This window comes from Ciconia boyciana, chromosome 3 (genome assembly GCF_034638445.1).
Source record: "Ciconia boyciana chromosome 3, ASM3463844v1, whole genome shotgun sequence".
NCBI classification, from domain to species: Eukaryota; Metazoa; Chordata; class Aves; order Ciconiiformes; family Ciconiidae; genus Ciconia; species Ciconia boyciana.
In genome coordinates this window covers 89,715,177-89,732,408 of record NC_132936.1, presented here as the reverse complement: position 1 = coordinate 89,732,408, position 17,232 = coordinate 89,715,177, and the positions used below count along the sequence as shown (strand labels likewise).

Sequence of the window (17,232 nt, the reverse complement as noted above, 5' to 3'; positions counted from 1 at the left end):
GAGATCATAAGGAAAATATGACTGTGAAGAATATAAAAGACCAGAGTATTTTTAAGGTAAGTTTAAAACAAATATCTGCTGGGAGAGTAATTGGTAAAGCTTCTATTGGCAAGTCTCTAATGTGAAATGAGACTGTGCTGGCAAATCAAATTCAAGGTGTAATACAATACCCTGTTCCAGCTTTGGTGTAGTAGCAATGAAGGTAGGAAATGGGTCTTCCTCCTTGGGGAAAACAACTACGTGAACTTCAAGGATTTGCAGTGGATAGCATGAAGCCATCTTGAGTATCTTTGCTTTGTGCTTCCAGCTCTAGGGTTCATGTGCTTGAAGCCATCCACAGTTGTAGGTATTGATTTCAGTGAGACAGGCTACTGCTGCTAAAAGTAATCTGCACTTAAAATGCTGTGTATTTACTGTTACATAATATCTTGAACTGTTGACAGCAGTAAATTAATATTGAATTAATATTATATAATATCCTGTGATATTAGGTAGCAATTAGGAATAACTAAAAAAATGTTGTTTTCTAGTCAAAACAGTGAATTTATTGGGGTTGACGACTCAGGGCAGATGATCCAGATAAAACTGAGACCAGCCAGGTCTCTTTGCTTTTGAGGACTGTCCTCTAATTCATATTTCTTTTGATAAGCTAGCTAAACTACTGTGCAGTTCTGATTTTATAGCAGCCGTTAGCAAAGCTCTCCTTGACCAAGCCAAAGGCTTTGTGTTCTACTTAGCTTCTGTAGCTTTAGTGCAATTCATTAATACGTGCACTTGTAATTGAACTAACTGCTGAACAAAATAAACAGCAGGGTATTGAATGAAATTGTAGTTTGCACATTTAAAAAAGTGAATATTGGCAGAACAGACTATCTTAGTTTTATAAATACAGATAACTTTGAAATGCAAATTGTGCGGTTGGATTTACAATTTACACTTAGTTGCAGAATGATTTGATTATTTTTTGATGTGTGTTAAATGAATCCTACAACTCAAAACACTTAGCTTAGGCTTAACAACTGTCATTTTTCTGGAGTATTCTGGTTAATACATTAAATGAAATCAGAATTAATGTAAAAATGACAAAAAAAGAGATTAATCTGATCAGCTGAACTATGTTTAGTATAAAGGTGGACTTTGTGAAGGAAACTTCAAAATAAATGTAGCAGGGGATTTCTATGTTAGGATGTACCAAAATGAGCCATTTTTAAAGCTGCAAATATCTTGTAAAAATCTTCATTTAATTTAAAATGTCAGGTGGTTAAGAAAAACTGTCTTCAGGCTAACCTGTAGGAGAAGAAATAGTCTTTTGAAAGATCTTTCCCTTTTTGGAACTTACTGTGAGAATTGTTATCCTTTGAGGAGATACGTGGGCAGAGCCAGGAGTCCTGAACAAAACTATATGGGAATTAGAATTTCTAGTTTGTAGAAATCTCCATAATGTCAATATTGAAAATTTCAAGTGAGTTGTGCCAAATTCCAAAATTTCCCTTTTTTTTTTTTTTTCAGGCCAGTTGAAGCAGTTTGCTTTCACTTTTAACACTTTAATTTACTTCAAAAATATTAGAAATGTGGGACTGGAAGTTATCACAAGACATCCTTTGGGCTGACATTTTTCAACTGAATTCTGATTTCAGGATCAAGTATATGTAGACCTTTTGCTTTTCAATGTTTTTTCAGTTGGACCTCATTGACTTTTGCCCCTCCTCGACACTTCTCTGTCATAGCCCCTTTGCCACGTGTTGATGCCTAATTACCTGGAGCTGCCTTTTAGCAGTGTTATGTTGTCTGGGTGTCCTCAAAATATAGAGTTACCATGTCTGCTGCTCCTCGTAATGACTGCTGTGATCTCCCTTGGCAATGTTAATTAATTTGGTGCATCCCGTAGATTGGAGACCAGTGATATAGATGATATTCCCTGACAAATGGGAGAGTCATTTCAGGAAGAATTCAGAATGTGCCATTATCAAACATTATTGAAATTACTTAATTTAAAAAAAAAGACATTCTGTAAAAATTTGAACGATCCTTTGGAAACTAAAAATTATGTCTTTTAAGAAATCAAAACCTTCCAATGGAAAAATATCCCACTTTGAATTTTTTTTTTTTTAATGACCTCTAGTCTTTAACTGCTTTTCATTAGCATGCTAATCTGCAGGAGGCATCCATTTTTTTGATTCTGCACAGGAGACAAGGGAAGCCTTCATTTCATAAACATTGGTTTAGGATCTTCTGTAGGGTTAGGGACCGTTGGGAGACAGGGATAGCATATGTCTGTGCAAGAATGGATGCACATTGGCAAAACAGCTCAGCTAAAAATATGCAACACCTTGCAGGCAGATGCAAGGGGTCTTTGCCCATGCCCTGAGCCAGCAGGAGGTGATCCTGGGCTTGGGTTGCCCAGTGAAACCCAATGATGCATTGGTGTTTGTGTGGTGCTGGTTCGAGGGGGCGGACTCTCAGTCTGCCAGCAGTAAACAGCTATATGCTGCGCTATCTCCTAAGCCATGTGGTTGCTGTCTCTTTTCACTTGGGTAAAGCCTGAGGAATTGCACTTGGGATACATTCAGCTTGAATGAGAGACTATGATTTGGGAGGAGATAAAAGGAAGGATATTCTTTCTGAGTTACTAAGCATAGTGAAGCCCAGAGGAGGAGGGCTGGGTACTGCCCTGCACTGTTTACTTGTCTTTCTTTGCCTCCTTCTGATAGCGTTCATTTCTAACAAGGGAAAAAAATCTGTTGCAAAATTGGAAGACCTTCCCTGGTGGGGAGGGAGAACGGTTGTACCAGGTGTCCATACCTCTGCACTGTAGTATTTATCCTCATGCTGGATATGGGATATAAAAACCTTCAGTGAAACCCAGGATATGCAGAGTTAAGAAAACCTCCCGTGGAGAACTGTGGGACTAATATAAGCCCACCCATAAGTATTGTTAGAGACCGACCTTAAAAGTAGGTCTCTCCAGGGTCACAAATCTTCTTGGTTTCATATTGTTCTGTAATTTGTATCGTTGTTGTACTGGTAGTGAGAAGAAATATTGTTGAATTTCATTATACTTAATGCATTTGGAGCTTTTTCCCCTCTCCCCAGCCAGTTGGGAGGAAGTGAATGGCAGTCCCCGTTCCAGCACTCCTTCTGCAGAGGAGTCAGACTAATTCCTCTTTGGCATTGGGTTCGGCCGAAGTGCTGTTTTGCAAAAGGCATGTGTTTGAACTGTTTTCTCACGTGGGAACGCATCTCAAAGAAACGTGGCATATGATGCTATGTGGTACTGCATATTTCATCTCATTAGGGCTTTATAGGTTGGGTAAGCTATTAATCATTTTGATGTCACCTCTAGCGTGTTTAAAATTCTGTGCAACATTTATGTAGGGAAAAAATTTGACAGCTTACTCCAAAGAACAATTTTAGTTTAAGTGGGATAAAAATGCCAATATAATTATATTACACAGAATGATGTCTGGACATTTACAAGCATGACCTTGTTTCTTCTAGACAAGAATAATTCTATTCAGCACTAGATACTTAACTTTTATTTGCCAGACAGCATGTGACACTAACTGTATTTGGATTAATACCTTCTTGGTGTCATTTTTTCCCCTTGTAGAGTTATGGGTAAAGGAAATGAAATCACAAATCTCCCATGTATCTGAAAGAAATAAAAAGTCCAATTTATTTATTATGTGGAAGCCAAAGGGGGGAAAAAAAACCCTGAATGAAATAGAAAAAATGCTACTGGTGCTGAAACCTAGTTACCTAAAACAATTCCCCCACTTAAATGCAGCTTAAGAAAAAATTATGTGATAGCCTTTGTAATCTTTACAACTAGCATGTCAGCATCTACAGGTGTGAAGTGCACTTGCACATATCACTGCCATTCCCTCTTTTTTTATTGCTGAACATGTAATTTCTTTATATTAGACATTTTATCATTTTCTGTGTGGCAGTTACCTAACAGAAGCTGTTTTTCTGAGTTCGGGTTTTTTTTCCTTACTGCATATCTATGAGAAAATGTCACCTTCAGAAGCCCTTGGTTATTCTGAGTTCTTGTCATTGTAGCAATTTTTTTTGTGCCCTGTTTTTTCAGTTTGCTTTTTAAAAGTATTTGAAATAACTGGGTGGCTTCAAACATATACTGTGAATGTATAAATAAAATGTGTAAATATGTACTATGTTAATGAGATGGGCTTGGAGTTTTTTTAAATTATAAACAGAATTTTCAGCTTGTCAGACAGAAGGCAAAAAAAAAAAGGTGATCAGAAATTGACCATCTCTTCCAACATGTTTCTTTAGGTGAAGACTCATTCTTGTTGCTCTTCCACACTGATTTCAGGAGGGGGGGACAAGGGAGGTGGGGGCGGAATGACATATTTCAATATATAGCAGCTTCCCCTCACCTTGTCATCCTGTCTCTTCTCTGCTATGGAAGTGTTAGTCTTTGTCTGCTACTCTGATAAAATTGGTCCATGAAACAAAAATTGCAAGTTCAGGTAGCACATGCAACTAAAATATTTTTGGTTCCGTCTTCTGTTTTGGTAAATTTTGGTTACAGAGACCATTCCTGGTCTGAACTGTGAAAATGTCATCACCAGTCCTTCCAGCCATGGGCATTAATGGCTTATCAGCTCAGCGATCTTTGGGGACAGTTTTTGCAGCATGGAAAACTTGACCATTGCTTTAGAGCAGCTGCATTTTGGTAAAGCGGATAGACTCTGAAGGCCTCTGTGGTCTTGATTGCTGAGTGAACACTTGCCTAGAGTGTTGTGTGTGTTGGCAGAACTAAGTAGAGGAAATTTTAGCATTCCTTCTAGTTCTCTCCAATCTTGTGAAGTATGCAGCTCCATCTCTTCTTGCCACAATGAAAAGAGAATTGGACCCCATTTATTTATCTAATAAAAATTTCAGCTACCTGGAATGGTGATATCAATTTGAACTAAGCTGATGATGCTATTTACAGCAAGTCGCATAAAGGTAAAGAAAATGATTTGTATGGCAGGAACATGGGACAAAAAATGAAGGTATTTCTTCTAGGTTTCTATGCAGTTTTCATTCTATCTTTACATGTTCTTTTTGTGCATTAAAGGCATCTGATACAATGTTTGAAAAAGTATGGTATGAACTATGTTGTCAGACAGTAGCGTGAAGCAGACTGAAGTAAGGTTTGTAGTGGCAAGGAACTGGACAGGGAACTTGACCATACAGTTTTTTGTTTGTGTTTTTCTTAGGTTTTCTTAAAGGTAAAGTTAAATTCTGGGGTAGCATAATGGTGATACTGTTGTGTCCTGAACCTGTACTGCTGTAGCTCCAGTGTCCATAGTATCAGTTACATAATTAATTACGTTAGAGGAGGGAATGGCATGATGGGGTTGGCTGGAGTGGATAACCCAGCCTGTCCTTTTCCACAGCACTGATGTTATAGCTGCAGTCTTAGACTATGCTAGTAAAGCGTGTGTGCTGCGGTTTCTTTGGCAGTTGGCATCCAAGGTTTACTGTGTTGGAGGCTGCAAGAGTCAGTGAACATCAGGACCCAAGAAAGGTCCCCTTCCTCGTCCTTTGAAGCTGTTTTGCCTCTGCAGCTGTTCCTCCCAGCCCAGCTCAATGGCTGTGATGTTGTTGTCGTTCTGTATCCCCAGGTCCAGCCCATGGCAAGGCTGAGCGTGTTTGTGTGCATATATAAATATAAATAACCATATATATAAAATATATGTGTCTATAGATTAAAAAAAATAGGATATATGTTATGTAAAATAACATGCAGTTCTTTTTCTCTTCCTTTTTAAAAAATCCTAATAGAAAGAAGCTTGGCTGGACCACAAGCAGGAATGCAGGTGTCTTAAGAGCATCGAGCCTAATTTTCCTCCAGACTCTGTCAGACTTGCTGGCAGGATTGTTTTTAAACTAGTAAGTGACATTCTTTTAGATTTATTTAGTGTAGCAGATGCAGATAAATTATTTTTCACTCTACATTTTTAATGTAATTAAGAGCTAGAAAGCTGAAGTGACTGGGATTGCTGAACAAAATTGGACTGCATATTGCATTACAAGGTTACTGATTAATTTGCAGAAATGCTGAAAGGATCAAGAGATACTAAAATGGACATAATTAAGCTCAAGGGACCTGTTTATTGACTTTCTCTTCCTATGACTATGTGGTAGCATTCTAAACTTATTTGTGCCTAGAAGGAAAGCACAGAGGGACACTGTTTTTTCTTCGATACTACTGAAGTTATTGGTGCTTTTCCATTAACTTCACTGGGAACCTCATTCATCCTTAACTGGATGAGTGGTAAGGACAGAAAGACTGTTAGCTAGCCCTTCCTTTAGAGGGCACAATGCCATGCTTTCAATGTTGGGTTCTCTTAATCTCAATTACTTTTTTTTTTTTTCTAAACTCTCTTGGAAGTCCTGGGTGTTTGACATTCCCACAGTTTGATTAATTTATGTGGACTAAATTTTCTGTTAGGTTAAGCAACTTATGACTGTGTGGGATTGTAAAGCAAAAAGGATTTGCCCATTTTTTTGCTGACCCTGCCATGATGCTGTCTGTCTTGGATAAAAACATGTGCATTTGCTGTGGTCTTGAGGTGATAAAATATGATTTAATATCTTAATTTATGCATTGTTGGGAAGTGTGTGTTCATGATTGTTTTTAAAGGGCAAATATGTACCTAGCTATAGTGTACATTAATTAGTCACATGAAATCTGAGACTGCTAACCTCATAAATTGCTTTCAATTATAGTGTGAAGGGCCAAAGTAAATTACTTAGGTTAAGCTGCTGAAGTAAAAAAAAAAAGTAGAAAGTGTTATAACACCGAGAAAAGTTTTTAGTATTTTTATGATAGTTTACAGCAAGTATGGAATGACCAGATTTATGTTGATGCTGTTAGCCTTACCTAATTATCTTACAGGCATATCACATTGATTATTCAATCTTGTGGAGTGTTTTCAAGATAAAGTGTGTTATGTAAGTGTTAATTATCTGTTTTTCTCTACAGCTTAGACAATCAGTATGCCTTTCTGAGAGACTCTACTCTTTTTCCGATCTTCAGTCAAGTAAGTAATTGCCAACCATATTGCAGGAAATGCTTCCAAGTTCTGCTTTACAGAATGGCCATCTGATTTTCTTGCAGCTTGCCTTCTGAAGGTCTTTGTAGAATAACAGAAACAAAGACAAAGCCTGCTAAAACCTCTGTGGGGAAGACCAGTTTTTTCAAAGATCAAGGGAAAAACGTGTGTCTTGTTCAAGCAAAACTTCCACCTGATTTTTTGGTGTTAATATTTTTTCTCATTTTACAGTGTACATCTGGCCTGTTGTTTTTAATTTACCCAATGTCTGCTTTATTACATGCAGTGCCAATATTTTTATATACGTATACAAAAATACATATATTTTTTACATTCAGGGTTTTTTTTTTAATGTTTATGTGCTATTGCATAAAGCTTCAAAATAACTTCCAGAAAAAGGAAAGAAATCTAAAATTTACAAGGGGTATGCGTATGTCTGTCTTCTACATGATTTTTTTAATGGAGAAAAAAAAAAATAAAATTGCTTAGATATTATTTTTGTGGTTTCACAAGTTTCAACTGCTTGGCAAGGAAAGGATGCTCATTATAAACTCTCAGCAGAGCTAATGTTGAAATAGAAAACATTTTTTCCAGACTTTGCGGTAGGTTAAAGGTTAAAGACTTATAAGGGAAGAAATACATCCTTAGTTCATTCTTGCATCTTGCTTAAAGGGATTTTCTAGGGAGTAATGTGAATATTTTCATTACCTCAACATTTTTTAGTGTTATTCAGAGCTTTGGGTATAAACTAGCTTGATCTATTGATATAGTTAGGTAGAAATAAAAAACACACAAAGATAAAAAAATACAATAACTAGTATTACGTTTTACTTCTGTACATCCTGACATTCTGCTGCCTTCTCCCAAACTACAAGGGCAAAAGACCTTAAGGCAACAAATTAAAAGGGATAGAGGGAATACATTTCAATAATTTAAAACATCAGGATTTTCTGACATGGATGTTCTCAAATCGTGTAACAAAGGTTTATGGGGAATTAGATGGGTATCTGAATTAAGAGCAGCATTTCCAGAGGTTTCAAATGAAGTTAAAATGATGAAGACTATGGACTTCTATGCTTCATGGCACTGGTGGGATCCAGGGAAAAAAATTCTTTTTGGTGCTCTATTGTACCAATGGCTGGTTGCACAGTGGCACAGGAGGAACTGGAGGGAAGGGAAGAGTTTTGCTTTAAAAATGAAATATCGATCGCTTGTACAGCAATTTTCTCTAGTGTAGGCAAAGATTTTTGTGTAACTGGTAATTCCATACAAACTGAGGTTTCTCAGTACCCCTCAGGAGATGATTTCAGCTTCCCTTGACTTGACTGGAGACAAGGGGAATAGTGTGATAAGTTGTCTGGAGAGAAGCTTGGTATTGAACAGGCCTGAGCTGCAATGGATAAATGGTACCAAAATCTGTTAAATGGCTGGAAGCTTCTACTAAAATTCTCATTCTGAAGTAAATGCTGATACAGCCTGTGATACAGGTGGGATGATTGTTCTCTCACTGATACAGAAACAGCTGGTCCATAGCAAGTTTGTTTAGGAGGAGGGAAATGAGAGATCCACATCTAGTGTTTCATCTGTATTTACTCTAAGAGCTTTAATAACAATTCCTGTGTAATCTTCTTAACTTCAAAGCGCAAGATGTTCAGGACTCCTAGACATTAACTGAGGTTGATACTTTACAGAATACAGTATAAATGGCCTCTGATGCTTGCGTAATCTTATGTAGAGGTTTTGGCTAACTCTTTCATTTTGCTGTTTTCACAGCTTCCTTGCTAGAGTGAATAGACAGTCTCTGTGGTTTTGTAGTTAGAATAGTCAAAAGGAGTGTTCTGGGATGCTGTGACAACTTGTAGTAGCTGTGATGCTTTTTGCTGTCTCTGTATCCTCAAAAAGCTACTGTTATTTCATAACACTTTTCCCATTTACTGCACAGTTTACAAATGGTGTTGATAAGGATTTACTTTCATTTGGTACTTGGTAGAATCCATACGAAAGTCAGAAAAGCATTTTCACTAGAGGTCTAAGCATATAGGGGAAAAGATTTCATTGGAGGGAATCACATGAACTAGAAATACAGGTTGTGATCTTCTGAAGCAAAAAACTTCTCAGGAAGCATCTGTATAATAGAAGGTAGTGTTTCAACACTAATCAGAAATATGACAGAGTTCTAATTGATACTCCCCCCCCTTTTTTTTTTCTTCTTTCTTTTTTTCTTTTTGTGTTTTTTGTTTTGTTTTCCCCTGGAAGTCCGAAATATTTGAAAATTGTTATTGTCACTATGCTGTCTCAGTCTCCTTTACCCTATTACTTTTCAATGTTACTTTATACAGTTGGGTGATTTTCAGTGTGGGTGACATATACTGAATAAAAGCATATAAAGTTTTATACACTTACTGAATAATTATCTAATAAAATATGTAATATATATATTTAAAAAACAAAACAAAACCCAAAAAAACATGTGGACGCATCTAGCCCTTTATAAAGTTCTATGCCCATCTCCATATTTCCTTCAAATTAATTTTGTACCCTGAAACTCAGATTAAGTAGGAGCGGTGTCTGTGTGCATTGTTACTTTTGCTAGTTCTCATTTATTGTAAGACAATTCCTTATTTACGGGGTTCTACAGGCTTGCTATTTGTTATGATCATTGAGAAACCAACTCTGCTTTTACTTAACAAGATTCAGTATGCAGAAAAGAGTTTGTGTGCTGTACTGTGGGCTGACTTTTTGCTACTTTACTTGTATCAGTATCAGAGCTGCATAATTAAATCCCCCTTATTTAGAAAACTTTCCACAGGCCTTTTATAGCATTTTCTCTCTCACACCAGGGTTCTTAACCAATTGAAAACAGTTCCTTAAAAACACAAAATGAAAACATTCACAAATTTCATTTCACCTTGGCTTCTTGATGTGCTGTGAAAACCAGCACATCAGGTCTTGATGATTTGCCATTAAAGATTCTGTGGGACTTTTTGCTGGGATCATTAGCTCTGATGTCCTGGACAGATTCCAACATGGATAATTGCATTCTGCTCTCGTCTGTCAGTTCTCCCTGAAGTTCCAGTTGGATTTGGTATTTTTGTTCACATCTGTCCTAAACTGCAGTGTCCATTTATACTGTGCTGCTTACACAATTACTCTTCTCCATTCTAGAGGTGTTTTATTTGCTAATAGTGAAGCAAACCATGCCTTTCTCTCTTTGTCATAATACATTTTGCAATGTGTGTCAGGTAGTTTCAGATGAATGACATGACGACTTGAAAAATTATGTTTGAAGGAAAAAGCATCTTTAGTTTCAAAGGAGTATTATATAAGAAATGCAAGTGTATGTTTATGAATTTAAAAAAATTTTTTTAAACTTGAGTTTTCCAGTCATCTAAAAGTTTGCTGCTTTTCTTGAAGACACAGTCCTCATAGGTATGATACTTTGCTATACCAGTGATTTCCATATATTGTGAAGAGCACACATCTGGATTTCTAACATGAACATTCATTCAGACTTGCAAGATCACCCTCAAATGTCCACACTGTTAAGATGCACACAGATAGCACTGTGGGTAGCTATAAAAAGGCAAATACTTTGGTTAAATAGGCTTTGTGCCAGGTATGGAAGGGCATATCTCAGCATTCTTAGTACTAACTGGTTTGAACTTTGTGAGGAGCTTAATCTGATTGCTCTGGGAGAGCATGTCTCTCTCCCTAACCCTGGTAGGGACAGACCACCCTTAAGATTCCTCTGGAGTCATTGCTTGCTCAGCACGTTGCAGAGTCACCCCAGGCATGGCTTATAGATGGCATTTCAGCAGCAACGACTGACCATTGCAATGGGAGCAGATCTTGGAAGGTGTTACTTTATGCTGAAAGAGAAACAATACGCAATAGATAATATAGATGCTTCTTGAACTCTGTATGTAGCTTGAAGAGGGGTACATTTGCCATAATGTGGTGTACTGATAGGATTGCATCATTCAGCTAACCAGGGTGGCCCTCAGCGGCTCCAGAGAAAGTCTAAACAGAACCAAAGACTTTGCAAATAACGAAACCCAGACCAGACTAGAAGCAAATTGTAGCTGGTTCCACTGGAAGACTCCTGACTGGTAGCTAACCATGGGTACTGGCCATTTCAGTAAGCCAGCATTTAGTGCTCTGCCAGAAGTAGTTCACAGGAGGTTATTAAAGCAGCTCACTTGTGTGGTGTGTGTGAAATGAAATTCCATGATAGGCAATTTACAACCTACAAAATAGTCAGTACCTTCAAGGTGGGATAGAGCATGGAAGCCCAAGTATTGTACACACTAGACGGTTGTTTAACCAAACCCAGTGACATCTGCTTTAATTGCATCCTCTTTTTAAGTGAGTGACAAGAGATAGCTTTAAAGAGGAACACAGATCTTTAATTGTCTTTCCAGGAGGCCAACAAGCTTGGATCTAAAGTACAGGGAAGAAGCTTTCTTGGTAAAATGTTATTTCCGTTCCCATTGAGGATAGATGTTTAAAATAAAATAACAATTCACTATTATGCAGAGGTGAAATTGATTCATAGTGCATAATAATCCTCTTTGCCCTTTGTTACGGACTGATGCTTGAATCTGTTCACCTTCACATTCTCCATTTAGGCCTTATTCATTTTGTGCTAACTGGCAGGAAAAAGAAAATGTGAAGCGAGTAATCAGGCACTGAACTTACTAGGGCAGCTGAGTTTCACTTTCCATGTTATCAGTGACCTGATGCATGCATGATCAGGTCATGCATTAGAAAATAAGGCACTATGTTTCTTTCTGCTTCAAGATTCCTATCCGTAAAGCATGAATAATGGTGCTTTAGTATTTAATAAAATGATATTTGCTTAATGTTCTTCCATATCCATTCCGTTTACCAGCGGCTGTGTATGAAACTACTTTTGTCTCTAAAATACTTTCCCTTTTGATCTGCCAGCATAAAGTGTTTTTGACACATCTATGGAGAATACAGTATAAAAATATACACTGCTGCAATGAGGAAGGTACTGCTGCAGAAGCTTTCAAGCACATTTTTAATGTTACAAACCCAGATGCCTAATTTTCGTATGTGGTATCTTACATCTGCTTACACATCTGCTTTATCTATTGGCTTTTGATCTTTAACTCACTATTGTATTCATATGATTTGGCAGTAGCAACCTGATAAACTCTGCTGTGTGTTGATAGGTAGCTGTCACAAAAAATGACAAATGTCTGCCCTCTGTCAAAATTGCCCTCTGTCAAGATTAATTCTAGGACTGGAAATGTCTAGACTGTATGGCTGCTATTGGACATTTTCAAAATGTTGGTGAAAGGTTCTGTTTATGACATGATACACTTTTTTTTTTCCCCCTTAAGATATTGAACAGTTAAGTGAAGAAATGAAAGACGGCCTCAGGCACCTTGCACAGACGTTGCAACTGTATTTGAAAACGGAGATCCAGGATGTGTCTCATTTGCCACCTGCAATTGACTTTTTTCAGATCTTCACAAAAGTAAGTGTTAAAATGTGATTGCTTGACAACTCATAAATTATCCTTTCCCTGTGTCCTTGATTTATTTTTGAGTGGGAGTCCAGTAGATACATCCAGAATGTGATATATGACAAGGTGAAATAAAACTATTTATTTTTTCTATTCAGTCAGTATTTAAGCAGAAGTATAGCTTTTATATAATTGTAACACTTCAAAATTAAAGCAGCAGCCAGAGGATATTTTTTCTTTTCCGTTTTTAAATTATCATGGTAAAGCTCCTGGGGAAAAAAAAAAAAAGTTGCATTAAAAACCAAACAAGTTCAAAACCAATTGAGTCAATCAACCTAAATAATTTTTCCACAGTGATAAAGAGCACATAGCATCACTCTTCAGCCTAGACTTTTTCCGCAAAGTGCAATATCTTGTATTTGCAGATATAATCCCATTTCATTTTGTCATTTAGTAGTGTGTGCTAATGGATGTTCCTGACAGTACTGTATCCCACAAACTGCTTTCTCAGGGGCCATGTGGATCATCTATTCTAAAAGGCTACATGTAAAGTACTTGAAATTAATTTCCACAATATGTAAAATGTTTGTTATGTTACTAACTAAATATTGTTGGCTTTTGTTGTACATATTTTAATGCTTTCAATTCGGAAAGCTTCATTTGAACAATGCTAGCAGAAGTACTTCATATGGAGAATACTCATAGTTTTAACTTGATTTAATTTTTTTGATTTCCAATTGATTGATAAATTGTACCGTAAGATTTATCTTAACTCATGCATATTTTAGTTGTTTTAATAAGCGTTTTCTTATGAAGTCAAACTCTTAGATGTTTTTCTTCTGATATAAACAAAAGGAAGAGCCTCTTTTAAAGAAATTAAATAAAAATGCAATATATGATTCTTTACCTTTTTTAAAATCTGTTTGCACAATTGTCGAATCTTTTCTGCTATGGACAGAAGGAGTAGGAGTAATATAATAAACTGTATTGTTTTTCTGGAATTTTTAATTGGTGATTAGACTGCTGTGATGTAAAGCTGCAATTTTCCCTGAAAAAACACACAGGCTGAAATGCACCCAGTCAAAAGGACTCGGATAAAAACCTTATGCACTACCTAGTCTCCACTCAGACTTACTGTCTTGTGTTGGCATGCTGGTTTGGTCTGAACTTTGTCAGATGCATTTCACATGAAATACGCACACTGTGTTATCTGGTTTAGAGAATTTGTACAGCTGAAGATAAGGCTGAGTATCAGAAGATGATCGCTGCCTAACCAGTTTGAACTGAGTTGCAGCTTCTAAGAAATTCTTTACAAATGTTTTTGCCTTCTATGTAATAATAAGCTTAAGATGGAGGCTGGCCTTTGTGGCTTTACAGGAGCAGTGTGATCGTTGCTCAACATATTGGAACACTGGTGAAGAAAATAAGGAAGCTTTTTAAACTTTTTATGTACATGCATGCACAAGCGTCTACACATGTGCACCTCCTGTTCCCTCCCATGCGTTTTACCAAGGTGATGCAAGTGGACATCAAGGGCAGAGTGAAAGCTGAGACTTCCCACCTCCATATCCTGTTAACTGGAGAGCTAGGAATGCTCCTGTTAATGACAACATTTGTCCCACTATAGCTTTGCTATCACAAAGATATTTTTAACTCAACGTATTCCTTATGGTGACTGTGAATTTGTCCCTACCCTATTGAATGTACTGCAAAGTACCAAGTTTTTAAGTTGTTGTTGCCTTTTTTTGTTTTTTTTTCTTCTGGAAATTCAGAGACTCTCAGACCATTAAAGTAGGTCTCATTTCCTTCTTTTGTTCATTTTACTGAGTCTGTGTGATAGTCTGCCCTAGGAAAATGGATAGCAAATGACATAGACCTGTCATGGGTACAGGTACTTCATATCACTAATAATAAAAAGAATTGACAGAAGGGAGAGAAGAATCAGACTGAACAGGTGAGTTGGTTGGGAGAAAGGAGCTGTCGACCAACTATACCCATATGCTTTACATGTGAGTAAAATTAGTATCTCGTTCGGAGTTCTGTCAAGCATAATACTTTTTGGAAAGCTCTATTGTCACGCTCTGATTTTCCATGTAGTAGTTTATAGCCTTCCCAATTTGGTTGTCAGATGAATGTGTTATGAAGTATAGCATTATATTAAAATATAATTTTAATACGTCCCCATCCCTAGTGAGGTAGCAGCAGTCATTTTCTGCCACTCCCATAAAATGTTTTTTGGAAGATAAGCTGAATGTCAATGGAAAAAATACTGTTTTTTTTTCTTTAAGCTGAATAGGGATGCTTATTCCCAGCAGGTAAAGTTTAAGGCTTTGGAACTGTGAAGTCTCTGATAAAAGACTTACGCAGTCTCTTCTCTGTAGTGTAACTCTAAAAAAGACCAGCTGTGATGACCTCTCTGTGTGGTCATAGAATAAAGAAATACTACGGATACATGACTTCAAGATGTAATCTTGTTTTCCCAACCTCTTCCAACATTCCTTTCAAGTTCAATAGGTGCTTATTCTAACATTGAACTTTTTTGGATCAGTTCTTTCATTGCATACCACAAAAAGATCCAGTCAAAGGTCATTTTTTATTCTGTTTGATGCTGGATCCTCAAGAAGGAAAATAAGCAGACAGCCAAACAAAAGAGAAAAATGGTCCTGTAGCGAGATGACTAAATTCCAGATAGTTCTTGGAAAATCTCCAACCTGATTTAGGTCAAAAGAGCTTCTCAGAAGCTCTTTTAAACGGTCCTCCTTGTCTGCTGGCCACTGCTTTTGTCTTTGTGAGAATTAATTACAGTTTTACTCACTTACTTGTGATGCTTAATGGGCAGAGAGTCCCCTTGAGTGCAAACTTGTGGAAACTTCCCATCGAAAATGAAAGTTTTGTCATTTCTTTCCATGGGAACAGAATTTCACCCCAATGTATTTTTACTTTGCATAAGACCTGTGGAAAATATCAGCTGTACTGGATGGGGAGGTGTTTCAGAAGTACCTTCCTTTTTGACAGTGTTGTCCTGTCCTTACTAGACAATTTGCTTTTGTATCAACTGTCCTTTGAGCTGGAGTTGGGTTTTTCCATTCTTGCTATCTGATAACTCTTCGGAAGCTCCAGTTTATTTAACATGCCATTTATCAAGGTTGTGACTGTTTTTAAATTCTCATCCTCAGTATTAAATAGAATTATCTGCAGTTAATTACATGATAAGGCTTTAACTCCACTGAGACATTTTCTAATGTCAAGATAAATTTTTGACACCATGGTTTTATGGTTTAATGATGTTTCCATAACCTTGAGATAAAATCAGTCCTTGCTTTTATTCTTCGGCTTTTACTTACATGTGTGAGGAGGTGGCCTGGAATCCTGTGAGACATTTAATGGATGCGGGATAAAGAATTAAATTTTTTTGTATACATTTATGATTCTTTTCATAATAGCAGACAGAACCACATAAACTACTTAAGACATTGAATGAAATTTGTACCTGCCATGTTGACTGTAAAACTGTGAGTGACTCCACTGACTGGAATCGGGCCTAAGGCAACTCTTTTTTTAGACCAAATATAGACTTGGTGTCTTGCATAGAATTGCAACTACTCATACTATGTCAGAATTGACTTTTTGAGCATTTTGAAATTGTCTGAAAACCTTTTTTTTTTTTTTTGCAATTAATAAGAAAAAGAAGAGATTCTGATATTTGATAAAATGGTAGCCATTTTAAAGATCTCCTAATTTCGCATCCTCACATTTATAAAATAGTAAGATATATGCAACCTCTGTCATTAAATAACAGTAAAGTAAAATCCAGTGACAGTTAATAAACTGTAACATGACAATTCTAGAGCAGTTTAGTAACCTTAAAACAGAATTTTGTTGGAAAAGAAAGGGTTTCTAAAGGTTGTTTTGATGAAACAGTTGATAGCAAACTTTTGGGAAAAGGATGCTGGATTGAAGATTCTTGGGAACCCCATAGAGCAGAGATGATACTTTACTCCTGAAATAGCAATCTCCCTAACTTTTCTGTTGTGCAAAATTTCACTTTCTGGACAGTATCTTAGCTGCACGTGGGGTGATAGGGATTAGAGAGAGAATTTTTAGCTTTCTGAAAGTTTTAATCTTTCCTACAGTTCCAATCTTGCCACTTTTTTCTTATGAGCAGATTCTACTTTGAAAGTAGATGTGCTGCTTTCATTCAGTTCACTGAAGAGCTGACACACCTGTATATGTGTGAGCTGAATATGCCTCTTTATGTAGGTCGTGTGCTGCCCACCACCCTCTTGTCAGGTGCTGTCCTATTCTTTCCTTTTCAGGTCAGTTTAGAATTGACACACATGAATGACGGAGTAAAAACAGGTCTAAGTACGCATAGAGCTATAAGCCTAGGTTGGGATGAAAAAGAAAGTCAGTATCCATATGCATTGGAAACATATGTGCATCTTTTATATGTTAGACTAGGTTTTTTTTCTACTTTTTTTTTTAGGTTTGTGAATTTGAAATTAAAGTAAAGAAGAGATATAAGTTTGCTATATGCTAGTCTCTGTTTACCCACAGACAGTTTCAACCAAAAGACCGTTTGTCTGTTTAGGCTGTTGGTATAATTGATTTTATTTTTAACTTAAGAAGAAGCAAGGAGGCTACTGTAAAGTGAAGAGGTACATCCCT

General features: G+C 36.9%; 1 protein-coding gene across 6 annotated transcripts in view; it reads left to right on the top strand.

Moving 5' to 3' along the window:
* The window catches only part of SMYD3 (SET and MYND domain containing 3), a 424,609-nt gene that overhangs the window by 52,063 nt on the left and 355,314 nt on the right, over positions 1-17,232 (top strand). For all 6 annotated transcript variants that reach the window (XM_072856508.1, XM_072856509.1, XM_072856505.1 and 3 more), the window contains exons 3-5: positions 5,797-5,904; positions 7,001-7,058; positions 12,440-12,576. In XM_072856508.1, the coding sequence (XP_072712609.1) occupies positions 5,797-5,904; positions 7,001-7,058; positions 12,440-12,576 (303 nt within the window). The remainder of the gene's footprint in view (positions 1-5,796; positions 5,905-7,000; positions 7,059-12,439; positions 12,577-17,232) is intronic.